Raw genomic sequence first — 26,587 nt, forward strand, 5'->3', positions numbered from 1 at the left:
ACGATGCATTGTGGTACCTGTAGTCTGGTGCCGCCGGCAGCGCCATGTCCCGGCGGACATTAGCCGTGGGCGTTGATTAGACCAAAAAGTGTCTTCTCTAATGCTGACAGGGTTGCCCCCGAGTTACTCTGGTTTTGGGGTCTTTTTTGTCTTAAATCTGTGGTGAGATCCTGGTTCAGAACAGCAAGAATCGACTGAATTGCAAAACTCCTGTTATCTCCAGCCCATCCTTGCCAGTGTTGGTCTATGTGCCCTCAGAAGGGAATGTCCTGCAGGGTTTCCAGAAAGTTACTGAGTGTACCATGAGTCATCCTGCTAACCGCGTGAGTTTGCAGGTACATTTTGCATTCTTTTCAGGTTAATATATAAGTCCACATTGTAAAAACCTACACAATTAAATTAGGAAACTGACTGATTTATTCAAGGAAGTAAGACTTGTTAATACCTGAACAAAGCTAAATTTAAAGAAAAAAACAATGGAGGTTTCCCCTCTCAATTTTTTATTTTTTTTATTTGTTTCATTTTTGTTTGTATTTTTGTTTTGGTTGGTTGGGTGGTTTTTTTGTTTGGTTTTGGTTGTTTTTTTTGTTTTCAAAAAACATTGGAAAGACGACTGTATCAAACTTGGAAGATAAACTTCGCACCTGTTTAGCAATTATGCTAGAGATCACCCGAAATTCCACATATCGTAGGCATAAAGCAGGGAATCGAGAAAAATATAAACTCAAACAAAAGACTTCATTGTCTTTGCTGTTGAGCTGATCAATAGGAAAAGAGGAAGAGGAAGTTTGAATCTTAATGTTATAGTGCAACCTACCGACTGACAGATGGAATTTTGAATGCTGCTCTTTAAGACAAAAATACAGTGAACGAAAGAACCTTCCTAACCAGACAGCACCACCAACAGAGAGGCACGGGAGGAAGCAACTTAGAGAAACTGAATATCCTTGTTGAGAAACGCCTCGGCTGAATTTGCCAGATGGACCTGAGCGCCGTGACCAGGGCAGGAGAAAAGCTCACTGTCCCGTGTCTGGAGAAGAGGTACGACAAGTTCCCATTACCGTTCCCTTTCCCTTGCAGGTGTCCGCCAGAGGGGGCCCGGCCCCCGCAGTTCTCCAGCTCCTACACCAAAAGCCATTTGGCAACGGAACAGCGGGAGCTTTCCTTTATTTCTTCTCTTACCCGCTGATGTTTCCCATGATAAAGCGAACTCGATTATAAAATCCTATGTGACAACTTAGCCTGTAAGGTTTTCAATTTCTGTTTGAAGTCCAGGAGAGATTAAATCGTCTTTGGTTCGTGTGTCTTCTCTTTGCCAAACTCAGTTGTTGCATTCTCTGTCCTACACAGTTATAGCTGCAAAAGCTGTGCTCTTCTCTAACTCGCTGTGAAACTGTGCCCCAGTGTATTAGACTTGGCCTTGATAATCTTGGGGCTTGATTACTATAATGGAACATCATAGTAAAGTTTTGGATCTGAAAAATTTTAAATTAAGTAAAAATGTGACCGTTTGCATACTAAGTCTCCCAGGCTGTAATGTTTTTCCTTGCAGTTCAGTGTGGGAAATAGGGCAGAGTGAAATTGAAAACTGAGTTTCAGTACTCTCTTGCTGTTGCAATAGGCTCATTTTCTTCTATTAGATGAGGAACCAACTGTATTACAGCCCATCAAAAGCTGCCCTTATTTTCTGTCAGACATTGTTTGCAGTCCTGAGCGATATGGATCAGGCAGAGTAAAGTCAGGAGCCTGAATTTCAGGAAAACAAACTTCCAGCTCTTAAAGGAGTTAGTTAATAGGACCCTTTGGGAAACTGCCCCCGGGGACAAGGGACCAGAACCAAGCTGGTAGATCTTTAAGATCTGGCAGATCATAAAGCACAAGAGCTCTTGATCCCCAGGTGTAAGAAATCAGAAAAAGAAGGCAAGAGGCTGGCATGGCTGAGTTGAGACTAAAGGGCAAAAAGGAAATGCACAGGCAGTGGAAGCAGGAAAGGGTATCCTGGGAAGAGCATAAGGATGCTGCCTGGTTGTATAGGAATGGGGTCAGGAAGGCTAAGGTGTGGATGGGGCTCAACTTGGCAAGGGATGCAAAGAGTAGTAACAAGGTCTTCTACAGGTATGTCAGCCAGAAAATAAAGGTCAAAGAAAGCATCGCCCCCAATGAACACAACTCTAATGAACACAACAATGGATAAGGAGAAGGCTGAGATACACAACAAAATTCTTCTTGCCTCAGTTTTCACTGTCAGCCTCTCTTCCTGCACTTCTTGAGTGGAGGGACTGCAAGACATGGACTGGGTGATGAACAGGAGAGCAGCCCTGCTGAGGACTTGAGGTATTTACTGGTTGAAAAGCTGGAGCCAGCAATGTGCACTCGCAGCCCAGAAAGCCAATTGTATCCTGGGCTTCATCAAAAGCAGTGTGGCCAGCAGGCCGAGGGAGGTGATTCTGACTCTCTGCTCTGTCTGGTGAGACCCTACCTGGAGTACTATGCCCAGGCCTGGAGTCCTCAGCACAGAAAAGACATGGACCTGGTGGAGAAGGTCCAGAGAAAGGACACAAAGATGATTGTGGAACTGAAGCACCTGTCCTGTGAGAGCAATCTGAGAGAGTTGGGGTTGTTCAATGGAGACATGAAGGCTCTGGGGAGACCTTCTTGTAGCCTTTCAGTACTTAAAGGGGGCTTATAAGAGAGATGGGAACAAGCATTTTAGCAGGGCCTGTTGTGATAGCACAGAGGGCAATGGTTTTAAACTAAAAGAGGGTTGATTTAGACTAGAGATAAGGAATTTTTTTTTACAATGAGGGTGGTGAGACACTGTAACAGGTTGCGCAGTGGATGCCCAGTCCCTGGAAGCATTCAACGTCAGGCTGGACAAGGCTCTGAGCAACCTGGTCTAGTTGAAGATGACTCTGCTCATTGCAGAGTTTTGGGCTAGATGACCTTTAAATGTCCCTTCCAACACAAACTATTCTATGACTCTATGATTCAGTGACTAGGGTTGTAGTCATGCAAGTGTCGTCTCAACCACAGTTATTTATGTAAGGCAAACATGTTTTAAATTAAACACAAAAAAGGATCTATGAGTAGTGCATTTTTGTGTGTTTCTGTAGTGCTTTATTCCAGGCTATTTTTCTCCTACAGCAGTAATTGACAGATCACTGTTCTGGTTCTTACAGACTACAAAAGCATAACACTTGAAGGCTCTGATTTGCCTCCCGGATAGGAACCAGGACAGTCTCAAAGCTGGTAAGAGCAGAACATATGGACACAAACACTCTTGTTTCTACCACACACACAGGCTTCTGGAAGCGTGTCTCTCTTTAAATAGGTCTGGGTTTGTACACAATTAAGGTAATACCTGTTTGTGCCATGAGGTATGTACCTCTATGGGAATACATATATAAATTCCTCACTGCTAGATACCTCTGGTTTTTAAATTAAATTCTTACATTTTAGATTTCAAAAGTGTGTTGAGTGCTGAACTTTCATTAGAACCTCTGAAAATCCTCTTATGGTGGTATTTGAATCTCAACTTTTGGCTATACTGTCCATTGTTTCTACTGGCTGGTTACTTTTAATTCATACATCTCAGACTATAAATCTTAAGAGCAAGCTTATATATAATATTTATATATATGGGCAACGCCTGTTGTGGAAGGATTATTGTCTGTTAGATGCAAGTCCCCTTACACTGTGCATTTGGGTTACACCTAAGCTCTTAGGAGGGTTTGTGAATCCTACAGCTTCTCCATTTTTGATTCACAACTAACTGTGGATCAAGGTGAGTGGCCATCATTTTAAGAAGGAAGGATGCCATTCATGAGGATGTTTTCTATCTTGCATTTTCCTGTTTGGTGGGCCACAGATTTATAGATGAGTAATGGAAACCTAAAGTAGAGACTACTGTCAGGAAACCAGAGATTTTAGAAATAATGAGAGGTTTTGATATCTGCAGAGGGTCAGGAGGTGGTTTGAAGCATGTGTGGAAGCTCCAGCTAATGTGCATATCCCCTAAGGAAAGCAGTTAGCAAGGACCCCTAACAGAAATCATTAAAAGAAGAACCTTAGATCTCATGCTGAAAAGTCTTTTCTGTGAAAGAGAGAACTTATTCATCATGTTATATTTCAGCCTGTCTGCACATTCAGGAATGCGTTTCTGTACTGTTACTGTTGAAGAGCTTGCTTACAAATAAAGCACCTTGATCGTCACATTGCCATATTTACTTAAAACCATATTTCTAGGAACAAATTGCAAGACCAATGTTCCTATATGTGGTATATTGCTGTTTAGACATGTTGTTCACGCTCTTTTACTAAATATGGGTGAACACCTAAAACACTGGACCTATGTAGGGCCCCACATCAGGCCATGGGAAGGGAATGTAAAGTAATATTCAAGTTACAAAGGTGTTCAGCACTATCTATTTAAAACAGGGATTCATTCAATGTTGTTATACAATGAGACTTGTCACGGGGTTATTACTTTTGCACCTCCATGAAAGTCCTCAGACTCAGAGAGAAGAATTAGCATTTTTACAGTCTGAAGTTGAAGTTAAAAATAGAAGACAGGAACTTGTAAGAACTACAAATATTTGTTGTCTGCTATGCATGCACTTTCCTACTATGATGCAAGAAAACTCTAGACCCTGATGTCCATAATTTATCAATTATCAGTCTGCCGTGGGTGAAAATTAACCAGTGCTTAAAAAGCAAGACATTACAGATCCTTAAAAAAAACCCCAAAACCACACACACACAAAAAAGTCATCATAATTCAAAATTTTCTTGGCTGCCTTCCTAGCACCAGGAAAGCAAATGGGCATTTTCCACATGCTCTTCTTCACAAAGGCATAATTTCAGCAAAAACTTTTATTATTTATTACATTTTGGTATCTCTCTGTTTGGCATTAGCATTTAATTCTGAATACATCAAATCAAGGCAAAGTGCTAGCTGTTTATGGTGGTGATTTCTTTCTCCTCTTCAGCTGTCTTCTCAGAGGAGGAAGATTTCTCTCTACAGACAAGGTACTTCACACCTAAAATGTTCTCCAAAGAGAACATTCAATAAATGCACTCTGCATTAAGTTTTCAGGCCTCATTTTTAAATAATGTTTTGGTAATGCCCCATGGACAGTTTCAATACCTGACTCAGGCCACAGCAAAGTGGCAACAATAGGTGCTTCACTCCATTTCCTCTCCCTCACTGCTTGTTCCTGCCACTCTTAACTGTTTCTTTAGTTAAATTTGTTCCCTGACCTCGTTCATCTCACAGAGGGTAGTGCAATTCTTCAAGTTGAGATGCTGTACAAACATCCTAGTTTGCACCTTCAGTGTAAAATGGAGATTTCCAGGCTAAGCACAGGTACTTATAGGAACTGTGTAAGTGATCTTGGCTTCAAAGCATAAATAAGTATGTGTCTGAAGGTTTTTCTGTATGTACACTGGAATGCAAATTAGGGTTGGGTAATAACATTTACCAGAATACAGGCTAAAGTTGCTACATAGCCATACTCTGGATTTTTTTATGGGCACAGTTTCTACTACTAGAAGTTTTTAAAAATCTGTTTACATAGTTTCAGCTCTGCTATTGTATTTGGCCATGCAACACCAGCAATGGGATTAGCAAAACAAAAAGCCTACAATCTCAGACAGAAGCATCCCATGGGCAGGAACATTTCTGTCCATGATTCACCATGCAAATTACACCACTGCAGATGTAAGACTAAGAGATCAAACTTCAAGCTTGTGAAAGGTATCAGGGAGCTATATTTTTTTTCTGAAATTGGTGGCATTTTGACTTTCACCTTTGGCTAGCTGGACTCTTATTTTCATCCTCTGTTTTTCAACCCCCATCTGTATAGGACTTACCTACCAAATGTATAACTCATCACAAATCCAGGCAACTCCCAAACTATATCACTGTGAAATTCAACCAGCACAAAGTTTCCAGTGGAAGTAAAGTCTGCAACCTTCTCTGTCCCACAGTAAGGGCCAACTGCAGGTGATGTAGGTTGGCTTCCATCATGTATGAGCAAGTAGTCATAGGTGCATCTGTCACTATATTCCAGCTCAAAGGATAACATTTTGAGAGATATCTGGAGAAAATACAAAGAAAGCACTTTGCTTTCAGGTTACAGCCTTTTCTCTTACTCTTTGTATGTAACAAGGACAAATAATTTAAAATACTTGTATGCAGGCATTGGTTTTTATTCTGTGGTTGCACCACATCCTGATCTCATATGGCAATGCAAATAAGTATCAAATTATTTGCTTAGTTCATCAGTATTTGGATTGGAAGAAGAAGCAAGGGACAAGATTGATCCTCTACGCTTTATGTTCTTTTCTCTAGAGAAATATAAAACCAACACCTGTGCAATGTTTGAGTTTTCTAGTGGGAACTCCTACTTAGGGATTATTTTGAACAAAGCTTGTACCTACTGGTACAAGCTAAATTCATGAGTTCACATGCACATGTAAAGGTTTTCCCTTGCTGAGCACTTCAGATTCCAAGATCCAACATAAGTTCTTAAAATGAATTTTTGCTTTCAGATTTTTACTCTGAGAATGCCTACTGAAAAAAGTGACATTTCAGCTCTTATCCTCCAAGGGAAACACATTTCATCAGAGAACAGTGATGAAACCCATAACTGAATTCATCTGTGTCTTACCTTGTATCCTACTGGAGAACTGATGATCCAGAAGCATGCTCTGTTTTTGGGGTATTTATTAGGGTAGTTTGGAGAAGTGATGACTCCATTTGAATCTCTGAAAGTGGCTCCACAATTCACTGAAGAGTGAAAAACAGAGAAAGACATATTAACAAGAGCATTTTGTCAGTAGAAATGAGCTTGCATATATTCGATTGTATTATTTCTTCAAGCCAAGAAAAAAATGTACTACCATGAAAATTGACTGCTGAAATATTTTATTTCTTTGCTTAATATTTGTATCAGCAGCTGTACTGGAGGAACTTAGAAACATATCTGATAAACAACCTTTGGAGAACAGAGAACAGCTACATCTAAAGTTGTATCTGTCTTTAAAATTGAGTGTTACCATATTAGCATAGCATTCTAATGGCAGTACCTGCACTTCAGAAAAGAATTAGCTCAAGTATTCAAGATTGCATTATCAAGCTAGATCTAGTAGTGCTTTCTAAAAATGACTCCATCAAATAATGCAAAAAGAGTAAAAATGACACATTTCTAAGACTTCTTCAATTTATGCTGTAAAAAGGTTTGGATTTTCAGTTGAAATAAAGCAGCAGCAAGTTATTTGGGCTACTGCCTAACTGAAAGCATGCTGCAGCACAACAGAATTTTGTCTGGCAGTCCATAATGCATTTGTGCATTTGCAAAACAGACACTCCTCAAGTGACTACAGTAAGCACTGTGTTTCATGCACATAACAAAAGCTTTTGATTCAGAAAGTGTAAGTTACCCAAGGTCAGTACCTCTCCCATTGCATAAAATCCTACAAAACCTTGCATAACATCTTGCCTGGTTACTGGCTTTACATCTCACTGGTTGAGATCTCTTGTTCAGTTCTGCAGTCTTTGTGCTCTTTGGCTGCACCACTGCTATTAATTAAAGTCATTGCATTGTTTTTATTTAAAGAAATGGTTCTGGAGATATGAAGAAGCCTAACACAGGCTCTCAGAAGAATGTGAGTGGGATCTCAGGATTACTAACATAAGATCCATGCAATCCCATTTTGTATTTCCTCTGAGACTTCAGACCCATCATTGCCTGGCCTCCTGCATTAGTAATTGCTGGGAAAGTCTAAAGTATGACAGAGACCTACTCTGGAGTATATAGTAAAAATTTTAAATTCTTACATATAAATACTATTAATGCTGTTCTGTAAACTTTGTAAAGGAGAGTTCATACCCCTGTTGTAGGAGGCTCTGAATCCTGTGGCTGTAATGTTCTCATCACTTGCAAACTCCACCAGCATTGTTGATCCAGATGCCACTAAGGAGGGCAATGAATCCTTCCCACAGTACTTGTCCAGCAAGACAGGGGAATTTCTGCTGTTTCCATTGTAAATTTTTATATAATCAGAAGAACAGTCTGGGGAGGGTTGAAGATCAAAAGCCTCAAACTGCAGGAAAACCTTGAGAAACAAGAAAGCAGATGTGGGGTTTAATGCTATCCGCAGGGAAAGCCTCAAACCATCTAATGGTTATCAAGTGAACCAGAACTTCATATTTATTTTACTATCCATGTATCATTGAAACTTTACTTTCTTTTTTAAAAGAGCATAGAATTTCACCTAGCTATCCTATTACTGAGCCCCCAGAGACTGATGTTTCACTGTTGCTTGTCTTTGAAAAGCCATCCAATCTGAACTGGATAAAAATCAAGTTAAATAAGGCATCTCATAGTCTTAAGTCTTATGAAAATTGTTGAGACTGTCTTTCATTCACTGCATAACAAAATAAATGTCTTGATCCATGAAACTGACTCCCAGGGGGTACTCACGATAATGAAATAATGCTGCATAGTCCAGACACTGAGGTTCAAACCTCTTTTCTCCTAATAAAAGTTACCTTACTTCGACGGATGCGGATCAACCACAGACAGTTGCTGTTGTTCGGATATGGAGATGGGTAATTGACAGAGGAGAATGAGCCTTTGGATTTAGGCAACACAGAACTACAGCAATCTGAAGGGAAGAACCAAACAGTGTTGAAGAGAATGAAAACTGCACAAAAATCTTCCCGGAATGCCTGACAAGTCTCTCCAACCATTTGCATCAATGAAGCTTGCAAAAGAGAAATTAATTATAATGCTTACAATTGTGTTGATGTTCCTAATGTAAAACTTATTGAAAAAGGCCTGGATCGGCTGTGAACTTCCTTAACCTCGATGACGGAACTAGTTTCAATGAAATCAGTATATCAATTCCCATCAGCAAATGTGTGCATTTATAAGTATATGCAAAAATCAAGTTTGAAAAGAGGGGTAGTCACTGGGGGAAAATAGTAACAGCACTGAAGTCTAGCAACAGACCTAGTGACTGATATACAAAGTCTGATCTCATCTGTCTTTCATCTTTCCACATCTTCATTTCTTGCACTATGTGTAACTCCCTCGATTACAAAACACGAATATATGACATCTGATCATATGAATTTATGACATATTTCTCTTGCTCCCTGCTTTTCCTGAAACAACTGGACTTTTTCGTGTTTGGTTTTTGCTTTGCACCTGAGTTTTTCTCTCTTTTTTTTTTTTTTTAAATTTAATTTAGTTCTTCCAGACATGCAGATCTAATTATGAAATTACATAATAATGGTATTGAAGTGTGATTCATTCCCAGTCCCACTCTCAAGAATAAATATAATTAAATATTTTTATCACTATCTTTGAGACCATGACAGTCATTGTAAAGTTGTCTTATCTGAAGTTAAGGATTTGGAGGAATCACTCTCTGCAATGATTTCTGTACCTAACTATCCAAAGGAAGGAATGCTGTTTCCTTCTAATTTCTAATTATTTAACTAAGTTCTAACAGAATTCAGAGCAGAATTTAGTACACTAATATTTAGGCCTTGATAATGTTTCTTCCTGTTTTGGTGGAAACTAATTGAATAACATGCCATAAAAGTAAAATATAAATCAATTAGCCTATGTACTGGGAGTTCAAGCAAAACCCATGCATTGCAGGAGCATGATGTTACACCTGTTTTGTGCGTCTCAGCTGAAGAGTTCCTGCTTACAGAGGAATGCTAGGTATTTCTAGACCTTAAGATACCACAGGGATGAGTTAAGAAATGGATGGAGCGAGGAATTAGATAGCTATACAAAAAGCCTGTGGTTTTCTCCTCAAAGAGGTTTCTGAATGGCACCCATACTTACAACCCTTCAGTCATTTTCTAGTTGAGAGAAATCACAAACCTGCTGGGACTACTGAGGCACATGACCCTAAGGTATAATCATGGCTGAGGAGAGGTTACATGCTTTACAAACTTCCAAGCTCTCCTGAAATAAGAATTTGAAGAAGTAGCACCCGTGATTTCACTAATAGATTTTGCTTATGTCAAAGAGCAGGGATTAGGTGAGGATACCTCAGAATGACAGTGAATTATTGAAAGTAAATTGTCCTTTCCAAGAAGGCAGGGGTTTGGCACAGGGATAGTTGTTTCCTCTTGTAGAGTGAGGGAGAGATGTATTGAAGGGACTGATGGCTGAATTCCTTTGGGGGATGTCTGTCGGTGCCCACAGACATAAGCTGTATAAGGATTCACATGCCTTCTATCTACAGCACTTACTGCACTTGTAGAGCTTGTTGATTTTGGCTACATCCAAATTACTCAGCCCTTCTCTCTGCCCAATGGGTATAGAGGGGTCAGGAACTGGTACAATTGTTGGTTTCCCTGGAGTGCTGGAGAAATCGTACCTGTAGGAATAAGGAAATCACATTTCTGGATTACTTCTCCTAGACAGTGAAGTTCTCTAACTGCATAATCATATTCATATACCACATGAACAGAATGAACAGAATGGAAAAGGACAAGAAGCTTCTCAGAGATCAGCTCGTCTTCCCTGAAGAGGATCAGCGTGGCAGCCATTTGGTGTGCAGCAGCTGAAGGCAAGGAAGCAGAAAAAGCTGCACTGTCCTGAGTCAAGAGAGTTCACCAATGTCCTGGCAAAACGAACTGAATCCCACATTCTTGGTTCCTGAGGCAGAGAAGCAGAAGTAGTTCTGTCTCAGTTACTAATTGCCTATTAGCCGTTTGCAGTTTCCTGCTTTTGGCTAGGCAAGTTTTATTTCACAGTTTTGCTCAGAAGTTGTTACTTGCTCATGGAAATAAAGGAGAAGGCACATAATATAAGCTTGTACATTATGGACTAAAATGCAGCCTTAGGCAGTGCTCCCAGATGAGTATAAGGCAGCATACAACATCTTAATGATATAAAAAAATAAATCCATCTTTCTTGCCTCTATACTTAAATGTTGTTGTCTATGATCAGCTGTTACTATATTAATGAAATAATTTAGTACAGAACTTCAGAACTAGTTTAGATCAGTGACTCAAAACGGTTAGACTTTGGACCACAGCCATGTCAAAGGCCTCTGCTTGCAAGAGGCAGGAGTACGGTGAAAGAAAATGTTGTCCTATGTTTTTCTTCTGTCCATATCAATTCTTGTTTTCCAGGACTCCTGCTGACAAAGGAAGTATGCTCGCTCTTAATTATGTCCATTCACTCAATTTTAAATGAACAGCAAATTAATTCCCTGCACAGAGCAACTGCTTCTTCCTAGATCTGAAAGCTGTTTGCTCCTTCGAAAAGACATTTCAGAAAACAACTTACGCGCCATAGTGCATCACTGAAGAGTAGTCATAGGGAAGACCCAGGTTTCTGGAATTCATTTTTCCAAAGTTCCCTTGTTCCCCTGTAAGGTAGGAAAGCAACATTTCAGTCAGAACAATTATTGCTGCTCTAATAGTACACTGCCTGCTGTCATAATCCTAAGAGCAACTTTGGATACTAATACTTGTTCTCATGAGATCTCGGATCTGGCAAAACCACCTGAGATTTTTGAAGCCCATGGGAATCCATTTTTACAGTCTAGTAGGTTTCAGAATATAAAGTGAATCAAGTAAGTCAAAGTTTTGATATAATCAATGAATCCATTACACTCTTCAAGCAAAACTACTCATCTGTCCATCTTCTTTAGGATGTCTCCAAATACAATTCAGAGCATTATCTTGAATATTATAAACATCCAACCTATATCTCCAAAGCTGCATCCATACCTTTAGAGGGAAATCTGGCTACCCACGTAGGTAAAAAATTCAGAGCTATGCATGGGTCTTGCTGAGTCTTTCTACCACAGGGTTATAAGACCACAAAAGAAAGGGATTCCTTGCCCCAGAGGCCATGTTATCAGTCATGTTCTGGCCTTGTCTCTTATCAAATCCATCAGCAATGAATACAGTGAGAGATATGATTCACATGAAGCAGAGAAACTCAGCTAAACAAATTCTGTCTGAACATAGCTGCTTTTCATCTGTTTAACCTTAAAAAGCCAATATGAGATAAAAAAGTGTTACACTGATACAGGACTGAGGACCAGGGACAGAGATGGGAATTCATGTCACCTAGCTTTATTTCTCTAAGTTAGGCACTGAAGCTATTCCTCAAGGCTTCCAGGTTAGTCAGAGGAGAGGGAAAGAAAGAGAGACACAGTTGGAGGGAGTTTTATCTGAAGAAGACACCTCGTTCTCTCCATGGACTGTAGAGCATGAATATGAATTGCATTCTGGGTCTCTTGGCCATGGTAAGACAGGCAGGCAAGCAAGCACTGTCAGAGCAGGGAGCTGAATGAAGTCAGTCTGGCATTGAAGCTAAAGCCCTAACCACTGGGCACTCCTTTCCAGTTCTGTACTTCGTTATTGTAACTGTAAATGTGGTTTGTAAACCACGGACCATCTGGACAAGAGTTCAGAATTGGATATCTTTGCAGCCTACACAACTCAGCAGGCTTGCAACAAGAGGAAATCTCAGCCAGTAATGCCCTTCAGCGCTGGTCCTGGGCTGAGGGCTAAGACATGCAAAAAGAAGATTCAAAATCCTCAGTCATATAAAATTTGAGGATAAACACAACTTTGGAGCTTTTCATAGATCAAAGCCTCATTAAGGCTTAAACTGTTTCTCAACGGCATTGGCCCTCCTGACTATGTTTTAATCTCAGTTCCTCTTATCTGCTATACTGACTTCAGAAAGAATTATCAGCAAGTGCACAGCTTCTTTTGAGGTGATGAACAGAGAACACAGTTCAAATGCAGTGAAACATCTGAGCATGTGGCTACTGTTTGGCACAGAAGTGCTTTGCTGAATTTTTTTGCTAAATAAAGAAAAAGTAATGGCATCCTGGCTGGAGTGAGGTGCTGCCAACAAACAACCATCTCCCTCATCACATGCCAGAGAGATCTGGCTGTCTAGACCTGCACATGTGTGGGGACTTACCCTATCTTTTCCACTATAAAAAAAAAATAAATAAAATCTACCTCTGCCAGAATCTAAGTGTAATGACTCTTCTGAATATTTTTTTTTCACAAAAGTTTGGGAAAAACAAGCTGAGTTTCAAGTAACTAAGTGGACAGCAACCAATCGGGCTGCATTTTATCAAAACAAAGAAGTAGGATGGCTTCCAAGGTAAATTACTGGATAAAAACAAAATCCAGAAAACATCCACAGTACGGAAGTCCTGGCAAGAGAACAGCTTGTGTGAGAGAGCTGGGAAGCTGCAAAAGGTCTTGAGGTCTACTTCTGCACCACCAAAGTCAGAAGGAGCTCTGCTATGAGCACAGCAGCATGTTTTTAGAGGAGATGTACACTAACAGTCCTCATGAACATAACTGTGTTTCTTTATTTCCTTTTCCCTTTATATCTTCGCATTTTTTCCCTACAGTGCTTGAGCTGCATACACTCTGCATTCTAACTCCCTTGTAACACAAATCGTCTCATTCTCCACCCCTGGTGAACACTGTTAAAACACTGAAGATATAGCCCATCTCCTTTTGCATAGTCTTGTCTTTATGTCTTTCCCCTCATTTATCCTTTCATGATACTGTGCCTGAATTAGAGATTGGTTACATCTGGCTCAGGGGTTGAGCACAGAGTGTAATAGTGAATGGGGTAACATCAGACTGGCAGCCTGTCACCAGTGGGGGTTCCACAGGGCTCCATTTTAGGCCCTGTGCTCTTCAACATCTTTATAAATGACTTGGACACAGGACTGGAAGGGATACTAAGCAAGTTTGCAGATGACAGAAAACAGGGAGGAGCTGTTGAGTCCCTTGAAGGCAGGGAGGCCCTGCAGAGAGACCTTGACAAATTAGAGGGCTGAGCAATCCCCAACCATATGAAGTTCAACAAGGGGAAATGCTTGATTCTGCACCCAGAATGGGGCAACCCTAGATGTTTGTACAGACAGGGGAATGAGATGCTGGAAAGCAATGTCACGGAATGGGATCTAGGGGTCCTGGTCGTAGGCAAGTTGAATCTGAGTCAGCAGTGCCCTGGCAGCCAGGAGGGCCAACCATGTCCAGGGGGGCATCAGGCAAAGCATCAGCAGGTGGTCGAGGATTGTCCTGCTCTGCTCTGCACTGGTGCAGCCTCATCTTGAATATTGTGTCCAGTTTTGGGCACCCAACATAGGAATGACATTAAGCCATTAGAGAGTGTTCAAGGAAGGGCAATGAAGAAGGTGAAGGGCCTTGAGAGGAAGCCATATGAGGAGCAGCTGAGGTCACTTGGTCTGTTCAGCCTGGAGGACACCAGTGACAGGACCCAAGGGAATGGCCTGAAGTTGTGTCAGGGGAGATTTAGGCTGGGTATTAGAAAAAGGGTCTTCACCCAGAAGGTGGTTGGGCACTGGAACAGGCTCCCCAGGGAAGCGGTCACAGCACCAAGTCTGACAGAGTTTAAGAAGGATTTGGATGATACTCTCAAGTACATGGTGTCACTCTTGGGGATGGTCCTGTGCAAGGCTTGATGATCCTTGTGGGTCCCTTCCAACTCAGCATAGTCTGTGATTCTCTGTCCTTCAGAAATTATGACATCTGTACATGTGGACTTCCCTCTGCAAAACTAGTGTAAGATTCTGTGTGTCTAATATATATAACTTAATGTTTTCAATTCCTCTTTTCTGGTATATTCTTTGCTGGCATTTCAAACATGGCACACCCTTGTACAGTGGCAAACAACTCACAGAAAAATTATACCTTAATACTAGAGCTGAAACCTCAATAAAGAACAGCACAAATGGAATTTACTTAGGATATCATGGGAATAGCTGAAAAAAGTTTGGAGAGCAGTGTGTTAGGAATTTTCAATAAAAACAATCAAGTTCCATCTGGAGAAAAAGATAGATATATTTTCAGCTGTGCCTGACAGTGAAGAGCTGAATAACTCATTTGTTGAAGAGGTGTATGAGAATTTGGTATTTGATTGTCCAGCCCCATTTACTATTATTTTCTATAATGAACTAAATACACTATTTTATTTTTATAATTGTTTTGAGTTGTCCAGCTCTCTCACAGCTGTCAGGTAAGTGATTTCCTCCATACTTTCTTCTGATATTTTCCTTCTGTGTACCACTTTCTCACTTTCCCTTTGATCTCCTGCTGTTCTCTCTACCCTTTATTGCCCAGACCCACACCTGGAGGTGTGTATATGAGCCCACATTTCCAGCACACAGATCATGTGCACATGCCCAAACTATTTATCCTGCATTCCTTTCCCTAAATAACATCCACTTGTTTTTCTTCTATAGATTTACCTATCCTGATTGCTCCCCATGGCTCCTTCTTTTCATGGGAGCGTATATTATTCTGTCCATGAGGAGGAAATAATTGGAGTCTTTCCTCTCACATCACACCAGGTCCCAGAATTTTGCACATGCTAGTGGTTGCATGTGCTTCCATTGTCTCAGTATGGAGTCCCTCTTCCATATACATTTTAGGATATGTGCATTTCACTCACTCCCAGTGCCAAGATGTCTACTTGCTGCCTTCCCCTATTTCCATGGTTTTCCCCAGGATAGAGTTGCTGTGTGATTCCCCACCATGATCTCGAATGTCACATTTCACCCAGTTAAGAGTCCTGTAGTCTCACTTCATGTCCAAGTCTTATCTATAACATTTTGCATTCCTGATGATCTTTTGAAGTCTGGGCTCAAGATGGCAATCAGAATAAGAATGTAGAGCTACTTTTAGACTGTATCTTCCACACTACCATAGGTGTAGCCACAGAAATTTCCCTAGTACAAACATTCTCCTTTATCTGAAAGTATATATTTTCTCTTAAGATTTAGTGGACATACCTGCCACTATGTGTTCCCACATAATCTTGACAAATCTGTCCCGATCACTCCGTGCCTGTTCATGGATGAAACCCAGTGCATGGTTCATTTCATGCTGAATTGCTCCTTTATCCATGCAACCATTTTTCACCAGGCCTACTGCTTGACGTCCTCCAATTTTTCCAAAGTAAGACCAGCAACTAAGAATAGGCAATCAATAACCAAAATTATTATATTCAGCAAATACAAATATATAGATGTACCGTTTATGTCACGAAGGTCCTTTAGATATGCAGCCCCAGAAGGGGACATTCAAATAGTCACTGGCATGTGATAAAATTTTTACAACAATAAAGAAAATGTCTCATTTTTGAATTACACCCTGTTACTTTTAAGTCCACACACATGTATTCCTGCAGCCTATTAACTGATTTAACTATCAGTATATCTGAAGAAAAATGAAAAATTGCACCTGCTCTCTGAATCTTTACTCCCAGGATAAAAAAAAAAAGGCAATTCCTTAAGTCCAGAACAAAACAGAAAGGAATCTGAAAGACCTTTTGAGTGCTTCCACTCTCAGGAGACAGGGAGCTTACCTCTGCCCGTGTTCGACATACACGTAGTCTGTTTCTGTAGTGCGATTTACAAACTGCACACAGGTCAGTGTGGAGATCTCTTGCAGAGCATCAGCAATCCAAGACCTCTCTGTTATGGCTAGAAAGAGAATGGGGCCAGGAGAGATCTTTCTTCGTTAATAAAAACCAAGGTGCATTGATGGGGTGCATTCCTTTAAAACTTCACAACGTTTTTTAGCTTTTTATCTTACAAGTATAGTAAAAAAAGGGCACAAAGCCTTCAGAGATCTTCAAGTGGATTGGACTTTTAAGGGGAGGTATAAGAATTACAGCTATCCATATGCATATTCTATAGGAAACCCCTGATGGAAAGCAAAAGATTTACATTGTTTCTTCCATTAGACAGGACAGAAGAAGTGAGACAGTTTCAGATATAAATAATTAGATTAAAATATCCCAAATGAGCCAGTTGACTGTAGCTAAGCACCAAAACCTTATTTTGTTATCAGAAAAAAAAATGCCTGCCACAGCCCCTCTGGAATCACTTGAGACAGCGAAGGCTCTGATGATCACATGTGGTGTTTCTATTCAGCTACCAAATAAAGATCAGAGTGTTTATCTACTTTGGAACATTTTGGCCTAATTTGGCTTCCTTAGTTATGAATCATCTATGACTGATTTGTATCTCAATTTCCTAATATTTAAAGTTTGGAGAGAAGGAAATAACCCTCACCTAACCACAAGAGTATATGCTGCAGTTCTGGAAGCACATAGGCAGAGAAGCAGACTAGATAACGCAGAGACTGGGCCTTCCTCAGTTCCTTTCCCTGAGGAACGGGAATCAGGCACAGGCCATATTTCACTTCTGTGACGTTTTCTCTCCGGGTAAGATCTTTTAAGAAGGGTCTGTATGGAAGCCCCAGTCCAGATTAAGGCATCACTCCTGCAGCCTTTTGCACAGGACAGAGCTATTGACTGACTAGAGGGAATTAACAAAGGAAAAATATCTTCAAGAATATCTTTTCCTCCATTTTTGCCTCTACAGGGTTTCTAGTGTGGGAATATTTCTATAAGAAATTTGAAAGAAAATTATAGAGTTCAAAAAAGTGCTCCTAGTGGTAATTTTGACAAAAATACATTCATAATGTGAATAAATTATGCTTTTTCTTCTCTACTTCCTAAACATCAAAGTGCATTGTAGCTAGCAGGAATGGGCTAATATTTGAAATTACAATTAATTAGCTGACTACAGCCCAATTAACCACATATTTTAGTGTCTGTAACTGAAATATCTGGAGTCTTAGCCAAACTACCACAGGGCTAACAGGACAGCAAAAGAGATATGTCAGTAAACTCTCACTTGTGCAGAGGTTGCTTTTGGTGCATGCCACAGAAAAATAAAATAACAGGGAGTATAGGGACTGGACAATCAATGCTAAATTTACAGCATCCATTTGCATACACTCACAGAAATCAGAAGAGATGTTAACTGGAACTTTGACTAGTCCATCTTGTGACTTAGGCCATAAACAACTCTCACAGTTAATTGCACTGCGTCGTCCTCTTCTCAAGAGGATGTCTCCTTCATACACAGCTATTTCACTACCTGGCAGATGAAGAAGATAAAGAACATACAAGGGACTGAGAAGGCAAATACACATAAATAAGGGAGACAAGAGGTACACACTAACCAAGCTTTTGGAAATTTCTTTCACTGAAGTTCATCTCCTAATAATGTGAGAAAGGATTAGTACGCCAAGACTGGTTAGGTTTGCCTTGCTTCCTGGGTAGAAAAGTTTAATATTAATATAGATGTCATAGTGCAGCTGTAATCAGTCCTGACTAAATATATTTTAGCTTAAAAAGCTTTGGGAGCTTTCAGAGCGGACTGCTAAGTATTATAAGTCATTGTTCTCTTTATTAGAGATTGTGGGATTAAAGAAAAATCATAAGTGACCTCTGTAAAAATGAGATGAATCATACAAAAGAAATTACTATTTTTATCATGCATATTGAATGCATGAAAGCTATTAATTTCCAGGTTAACTGTTAATTTGACATAAGACATTGTGACATCCACCTCAGTTCTGACTCCAAAATACCTGGAATACATTTCTCACAGACAAGAGCTATCAGTTATTGGGCCAAAAAAAGTACAACAGTCTTGGTATAGCAGGCAGGGAACTGCTATATATCACATAGAAAAGAAAACAAAGTGAAGAATAATCTGATTTGCTGAAACTACATATAGAAAAGAACATTTCATGTAGCAGTTGCTCTATAAGTCTTCTTAATTTCTTTATCCAAATAGCATAAATAATCACACTGAATATGACTTTAAAACACACTTGAATTCTGTGAATTGCCTTCCACTGATGCCAAAAAACATTTTCAAAGAGAAAAAGTACCAGATAATGATGCTCAGGTATATAGATCCAGCCCCACCAAAACCTGCAGTTATTTATATAATAATTACAATCAAACTCACCTAAGTAATTGTTTCTTGTAGCTATCTGAAAAAAAAAGCAAATATTTTAATACATGTTCATCTCCATAGTAGAAGACTTATATCATGTAGAATCACAGCAGTAGGAGTTTGTAACTAATTTTAAGAGAGAGCAACTCAGCAGCAGCAATGTAAATTCTCAACATCTCAGAGCAGTGACACACCTGGACAGGTTTACTTAGTGCAAAGCTATAGAGAAATGCTAAATGAGTTGGCAGAAGAAAGTACTTCATCTTCAAGTTTCCAAGATGATCTTCTCTGCTCTGCAGCTCAGTTGTCAAAGTTGTGGTTAGTTTACTTGGGGCAAGTTTTATGGGAAAGCTGCTGCTGTTGTTAACAAGTGCAACAAAATTAGATAACAAGAAGTATTTTTACAAAACAAACAAGCTGCAGGACCTCTCAAGAGAATTTCCAGGCTCTCATTTCTTATTTATCTTTAGAAAACAGAGGAAGTGGAGCAATAGGAAAGAAAATTCCGTAACTTTACAGTGACTCATCTTTAATTCTAAGAACCCATGAGCTGCTGTAGGTCCCCTCACTGCTGACCAAGGCAAGGATATCTGGTAGCAGTCTGTTTGCAGCAAAACTCAGCCTCAAACAACTCTTTGATCCATCCACACTACCTGTTCTATTAATTCCCTAGCTTGCTGCCAGGAGCCACCCTGCTCTGCAGAGCCCATCTATAAGCTTGTCCCCTCTGTGCACAGCTCTCAACCAGGCATTGCTAGCCAGGAGCACTAGAAATCTGTTGGAGTCAGAGATGAATCCGATTGTTGATTAAAATTGTTTTTCCAATACAGTATCTTGCAATATAATCACCACTGACAGCAATTGTATGTCTTTATGGAATCTATAAATAAATAAAACCACCAGCTCACAGAGTTTTGGCTTCCCACCTTCTGGGAAGCCCTCCTTCCTTTGATGTCTATGAATAGAAACAAGACTAGAAAGACAGGCTGAATCCTAGCAAATCCTACACTGTAAGAGTAAGCCACAGAATGGGAATATTCATCTTGCAGATACATGAACCCCACCATAGGCATGTTAAATGATAAAGTTAGAAAAAACGAACACCTGTAGGTGTTTAAATATAGGGTTTTCCCCTAGCCCTGTATCAGTAATAGGTATCATCAGAAATTATAGGAATGGTATGTTCCATGACTTTTCCATAATGAGAAAGTACAGAGGCACTTTCCCTGGATAAAGCATTAGAGCAAATGAACCTCAAGGGACACAAATTTCAGGAGAGTGAATGGCTATGTGACTGTCTAAGTATCCAGTGCAATATCACTCTAAAACTCAGTTCCTCAGCTACTCACATAAAGGTCATGCAGGCAATTTCTAGAGAACAAACAGTTGGCATAACTCAACTGTGTGCACCCTAGGAAGCTTGTTACTTTTCAGGAGGATTCACAGTTATCTCTGCATGCTTAAAGAGGCCAATTATTCTTACTACATAAAAAATCCTAATTTTTAAAGTAACAATAACAGAAAATATTGCATTTACTACATGACAATTCTTTTTAAGGCTCTGAGCAGCTCTGCATTTAGACAGAAGTCAGATTCTGCCAAAGAGCATTTTAAAATAACTTTGTAGTCATTAAATGAAGGTATTATACTACACTATAACAGGCTGAAAAGAATTAAACAATAAAAACATACACAAAACCTCCTTTGCGTTTAAAATTATGTTATTTAAGAGTTATCTGTTTACAGATATTATGTCTTTCAGGATGCTAGGATTAGTGAAAGCATGCAATTCATGCCTCATTAACGATTGGGAGAAGAAAATGAGCTTTCCTGCTTTTCAGTTGCCAGTAAGGTAATCAGTTTAGAATAATTAAATCATTGACCTTGATGAAGTGCAAAAAATGCTTTGGCTTTTGCAGAAAAGGTCAAAATCACAAAATTAAGATTTTGTAAATCTGGTCCCTGGTCCTTATTTTGTCCCAGTTACCAGGCAGCAAAAGCAAACCTATTATAGAAAAGGTTACTATTGAGCATAGTATACACTTGATACATAAACACTTGAATGCTAATTTTAATACAATTATTCAATTGAGGTGTACTTTACAGCATCTTAGGCCACTGCATATATTGACATATTTCCACATTTTAGGTATGTTTTTATTTAAAAGAAATATCTACTCTTTGAGAGAAAAAGTCTCCAGCATAAATACTGAACTGTGTTGAAATTAGTTTAAAACCAACATGTGTTTAGACTCTGTTTCTCCTAAACCACTCCTGCGCAGTGTGATCTTCGCTATTTTACCACCAGTTGCCTTTTACCTTTCCAATGTCAGAATGATACCATAATGTTAGAAAGGAGAGGCACAAGTCTACAGACCCTGATCTGAAGATAACTACATGTGTCAGTGAGCCTTAACTTGAGATGGCAGCTAGAGACAAGAGTCAGCAGAAGCTTTTACAGCTAACTTGGTTTCGGAAGTAGCTGTAGGCTGAAGAGAACTTCACTATAGCTTTTTAACTTAATGCATGGAGGAAGTTGGGTTCCTGGAGACGAGCTACAAAGGTTGATTTCAGTATTTGAGTATCTACACACCCAAAGACTGAGCCAGATGGGACTGGCTTGTCTATAGCTGCCCTAGTTCTGGTACAACCTGATCTGAAACCAGTGTCCAATTGCAAACATCACACAAATGCATTGTTTTATGTAAAAGTTCTTCAGACACAAAACAGAAGTCCTGATTTAATGCTGCTCTCTAGTGGTTTGCCATTTGTGCAAGTGGGACACATTTCCGGAAACAATCAGGAACTTCCCATCATCACTCACAGCCTGTTAACTCCTTTGATCCCTCTCTCAGCACCAACCACTAACTGCAGAAAATGCTTGCAGGCATGAAAAGTCTGTCCTGTAATCTGTGCTGAGAAGTGACGCATCAGTCTTAGCCTGAACCACCTCAAAACTGTAGTTTAGTTTCTGCAGTCTTGTTACTTCACTATTCACCTTCTCCAGATACTTACAGATTATGCATACAGATGACAAAGTAGATTTCTGAAGTGCTCTGATGGCCCATTAGGAAAATGAACCATTTACCTGCACCATTTTCTCTAAAGGATTCCTAAATCTTCAGATTTGTTTTGTTGATGAGTCCTCCTAAAAGGTTTTAGTAAGCTTATACTGCAGAACCCAAATACTCCTCTGGCTCTGTCCTGGCTCCACTCTAACTTCACAAAATAGGCCATTGTCCTTTTCCCTGGTTTGCCTTGAAAGAGAACCAAGACAAATGGGCCAGAGGGGAGCAGCCAGTAAAGGGCTACTCCATAAGGGGGGCTCCCTAGGATTTGTGGCCACAGCAGTCTCTCAGTAGCTCAGCATAACCAATTTGACATGGTGTTGAGGTGCATCCAGAGGCTGAAGGCACAGACAAGACTAAAAACAAGGACACAACACACATCCAAGGTCCAGGAAGGATACTAAGACTAGATCGAAGATACATGCTCCTATGGCATAGCCCAAACAGTGAGCAAAAGCCAAAGCCTAAGCCTAAATGGAACTCCCAGGCCAAGGGGGAGAGGACCCCACGTGAGGCCAGTCAGGAGCCATTAAGGTCTGTTGGCCCTCTCCATTCCTAAAAGCTACAATACGTTGCAATTCACTCCCTATACCACAGTGTGGGCTATCCAGGGAACACAACTGCAGCTTAGATAAGGATATGCACTGGATCAGCACAGGCTTCTTCAGAGACCCCTAGGAAATTGTATTGCAGGCTCTGGGAAAGCTACATTGACTCAGCATCAACATATATTTGTCCCTGAGTCTACTACTTCTATTAAGTGTTTCTTCCAACTGTGTGTATGGAAGCAATACAGTTGCTCATCCTGCATCCTTTTTAAAGTTTGATTGCACTTTCCCATAGCTCTGGCACCATGGTGATTTAAGTAGCACTTACCAAGCTCACTCAGCAGCTGAACAGTTTCATATGTGAGCTGCCTCTGAAGTCCTGAGTGAGCATCATCTGTTGTTACTGTTCGCTGCACTGATTCGTGCTAAAACCTTTCCTTGTCAGCAGTGATATTTTCTCTGAGACATTCTTCCTGAACCTGAGATTTCCTCAACCCCTGTAAGGAATGATCTCATCAGGAACATCCCTGTCCTGCTCCACAGCACATGTCAGCCCTAAGGGATGCACAGATTTGTTGCAGTAACCATATCTTTTCCTTTACTATCTTGCTTATCTACTGATTCCATCAACTTTGGTAGATTTTTGGTTAGTTGGTTGTTTTTTTTTTTTAAATCTCTTTTAACCCATGTTATATGTTGCCATTTGTCAGAATTTACAATGGACTTTATTTTCACCATCCAGATATGACTTCTATTCTTTATTTCTGCTGCTCTCTAAGTATGATTGTCGTCTTTTTAAAATGTCCATCTCAGATAAAGATATTTTCTTGCCATTTTCAAGATTTTATCCTTTTATTTGCTACTTTTATCTAACTTCTTTGCTTTGGGGGAGTTACACTTTTTAAAGGCTAAAAACATGAAAAATGTACAAGCAGATAATAACGTTCAAAACTTTCTTAGCATATCTCATTAAAATTATTTTGAAAATATATTGAAATATTACACTGAAAATGGGATGTGTAGCTGCATTTCATTGATAAAGAAATTCAGATGCTGACTTACGATAAAGCATATCAAGGATCTCTTAGTAGCAGAATGAGAACTAAGAGTCCCATATCATCACTCCCTATGTGGATTGCTACATGTTCCTGACGAGCAATATTTGGCAAAGGAACAGAGCCTCCAGTTTTCAGGCATTCTCTTGTAAGCACTTACAAAGCAGCTGGATGCTATTATCTCTGTTCTAGACAGAAATTGAGGTCAGGTTTTCAAAGCTGATTGCTAAAGAGAAGCAAATTCAGCCGCATTAAGAATTCGAAACAGGTGTGCTAGTTCTCAGGTGTGCTTAATACCTGTGGCTTTCACAGAGTTTAGGGATTTAGCTTTGGGAAAGCATTAAAGGAATTTCCTATCTTTGTACAGTGGAAACTTCATTAGAGTCAGTGTTTTTGTATTTAATCTTTTCATACTTACTGATGAACCCCAGGGACTGTGGGTAGTAGTTGCTGTGGTACTGGATAGCATCTAGTTAACAGGAGAAACTGGGTCTTTTGCACAGGATTTTCCCATGTGATGTGAGAGGGTTGTGGCACCTTTGTAAATGACTAAATAATTGATATTTTAGTACTGAAAATTCTGAGTCAGAATACAGTATGTGCAGGAAATGTTTGTCAGCACAGAAGAAGCACTGTGAATGCTTGATGGTATGAGCATGTATAAGACTGGAAGGACCCACTTAGTCCAGCTGCTGCTGGTGCAGGCATTAGTCTCATAGGTTAGCTTTCTTTTATTTTAAATTCAGCCCCTTTTCTTCACCACACTTGCATTCTTGTTAGAATACTATTCTTAAAGTAGGTTTTATGAATCTTACCGGTACTAATGATAGTTTATTGAGGGTTCATGGGAGAATCTGGAGTCCGAGAACACATTGGACCCAAAATATCCTTTGAAGTAAAGATTTGTGATGAAGATGGATTGTAACATGAAGCTCAACTTGGGGTTAGATAAGTAGCATATCATCAGCACTAAAATAGCTGTATTCTAATCACCATTGCTGCCTCTTACAGCACTGGTTTACCTGGCAGGATTCAACTCTACAATCCTATAGTTCTACGGTGTTCTTTTCTGAAGTGAAAAAAATGTTGAGGGCACTGAGCTATGAAGGACAGTGTTGAATAGAGCAATCTAGGTTGTGTTAGGCAAAATTTTTCAATTAGCAAAAAACCAGCTTGTGAGGCCTGTTTTGCAGGCCTCTAAATATGTCTATCTTCCACCTTCTACAGAAAAATTATGCTGCTGAAATGGAGCTGTAGTGCCCAAAAGAGAGAAGAAAAGGCATAAATGGTCCAACAGTAAAGTGATTTGTGCTCTGCAAGAGAGATGAGTGTTTCCAGGTGTGCTGGAGGAATGAGGCAACATGGAGATAGAAGACAGTTTGCTTATGCCCTAGGAAAATTATAATGTCCTTTGCAAAAGCAAAGAAGAAATCTAGGAGCTAGCAAAATCACATTATCCTTCCTCAGTTTTGGAATATATATATTTTCAACAGCTTAAGACCTGACATCACATATTAGAAGAGCTTTCCTGAAAATAAATATTTGAGGCCCTGATTTTATAATTCATCTGAAACGAGGAGTTTCCAGCTGAAAGTACTTTAAACACTAAGCTGTGAGTATCAGTTGGTTATACGTAACAGGAGAAAAAGCGATATATTCAATATATTTGCAGTCAGCACCATTTCTTTTATTTATCTTCACTATCTTAAAAATGCTTTTACACAGGTATTTTCCAGGTTTATGTCTGCTTTTGAGATCTGATGGGCATGTATAGAAGATAGACACTTTATAACATTAACTCTGGATGCTCTCAAGAGTTAGAAATGTAGCAGTTTGACTGAGTTTGGTTTATTGCATTGCTGGGATTTGAGAATAGCAGCAAGTCAAAGATTGTGTTATCTTGGAAATCTCCAAACTGTGGCTTTTTGACTGCATATTGTTGGTGAGATTCAAGAGCAGTTTCCATGCTGGAGCCATGTCATGCAGGCATCCCTATAGCCTGTACTGGTACAGAAAATAATCTTCATATGCATTCTGGAGTCATACTGGATTCAACCTGCACATCTACTGCCACCTGATCTCCTAAGAGATTGGTGGGATTCTTGGAAAGGCATTGTTCTCTCTAGTGTGCTATCCATGCCCAGACTTCCTCTGCCTTGTCTCTCTGATGTTTATGAACAGCAGCTGATTTCTAGGCTCTTTTTATCAGTGGAATAGATAAAGTAGGGGGAAAAAATAATTCAACAGGGAAATCTGAGAATCAGCCATGGCATCTTAGTGTCAGTTGATATTTAAGTCATACCTCTTAGACACCAATGTTCTACAGGGAAAAAAATTCAGTTGGTCACTGTCTTTCTCCTGGAGACTTAAAAGAACTGGATACCTCATGTACAGTAAAATTAAAGCAGGGAAAGGAGGAAGAGAAAAAGGTGACAGAATCAAAGTCCGTCATATCTGAACCAGTGCTTTCTGATAGCTGTGGGATTGCCACAGCACCTTTCGCAGTTCTGCCATGCAAACTTAGCACTTTTCCTGGCTGCAGCAGAGAACTGAGACCTTATGCCTTTAATATGTTGCTTTTAAAATAGCTCATATATTTTTCAGCAGTTACTAGAATCCATATAACTTGCCCATGCTTTTATCTCCAGGGCTAATATGCTAATATCCTATCTCCATAGTAGCTTTACAGTAGGTAAACCCAGGCCAATTTTTTTTCTTCTAGAGCTATCATTACCAAGGCACAACTTGCTAGTGGAGAATAGTATGAAGGAGATGAAAGAGATGAAAGTTCCCTTTCTTGGCAATAATGGTCTTACCACATTTCACTAGGCTTAGAAAAAGGACTAACTGTACATGCTAATCCCCATATGCAGGCATAAAAGCATAAGTGCATGCATAAATGCAGAAGCACAGGGGTTTGTGTATGGGCACTGTCTCTTGAAAGCACATAAGCATACAAACATTAACAAATATTTGCTCTGCAAGTTTTTTTTAAGAGTGTCTGAGATCTGTAACAGGCATTTAAACAGTCTGTGCAAAATTC

The 26,587-nt window shown here is 39.8% G+C and overlaps 1 protein-coding gene and 1 long non-coding RNA gene across 4 annotated transcripts in view; one reads left to right on the forward strand and one right to left on the reverse strand.

Annotated features, from left to right (window-relative positions):
- Positions 1-10,712, forward strand: LOC113946593. Its single transcript, XR_003527477.1, has 3 exons — positions 1-335; positions 3,180-3,249; positions 10,501-10,712. It is a non-coding gene; the product is annotated as an uncharacterized LOC113946593 (long non-coding RNA).
- The window catches only part of LOC113946589 (astacin-like metalloendopeptidase), a 26,560-nt gene continuing 4,520 nt past the window's right edge, over positions 4,548-26,587 (reverse strand). The window contains exons 1-11 of one of the 3 annotated variants that reach the window (XM_027642114.1): positions 19,068-19,223; positions 18,886-18,910; positions 17,866-18,003; positions 16,419-16,536; positions 15,844-16,022; positions 11,325-11,406; positions 10,280-10,407; positions 8,555-8,670; positions 7,893-8,118; positions 6,672-6,790; positions 4,548-6,098 (exon numbers count right to left, since the gene is read on the reverse strand). In XM_027642114.1, the coding sequence (XP_027497915.1) occupies positions 5,868-6,098; positions 6,672-6,790; positions 7,893-8,118; positions 8,555-8,670; positions 10,280-10,407; positions 11,325-11,406; positions 15,844-16,022; positions 16,419-16,536; positions 17,866-18,003; positions 18,886-18,910; positions 19,068-19,136 (1,431 nt within the window). In that variant the 5' untranslated portion in view covers positions 19,137-19,223 and the 3' untranslated portion in view covers positions 4,548-5,867. Of the gene's footprint in view, positions 6,099-6,671; positions 6,791-7,786; positions 8,119-8,554; positions 8,671-10,279; positions 10,408-11,324; positions 11,407-15,843; positions 16,023-16,418; positions 16,537-17,865; positions 18,004-18,885; positions 18,911-19,067; positions 19,224-26,587 lie in introns of those variants that run through there. The other 2 variants (XM_027642115.1, XM_027642116.1) reach the window with 2 other exon arrangements.

Source organism: Corapipo altera, unplaced genomic scaffold (assembly GCF_003945725.1).
Source record: "Corapipo altera isolate COAL_440 unplaced genomic scaffold, ASM394572v1 23b, whole genome shotgun sequence".
Taxonomy (NCBI): Eukaryota; Metazoa; Chordata; class Aves; order Passeriformes; family Pipridae; genus Corapipo; species Corapipo altera.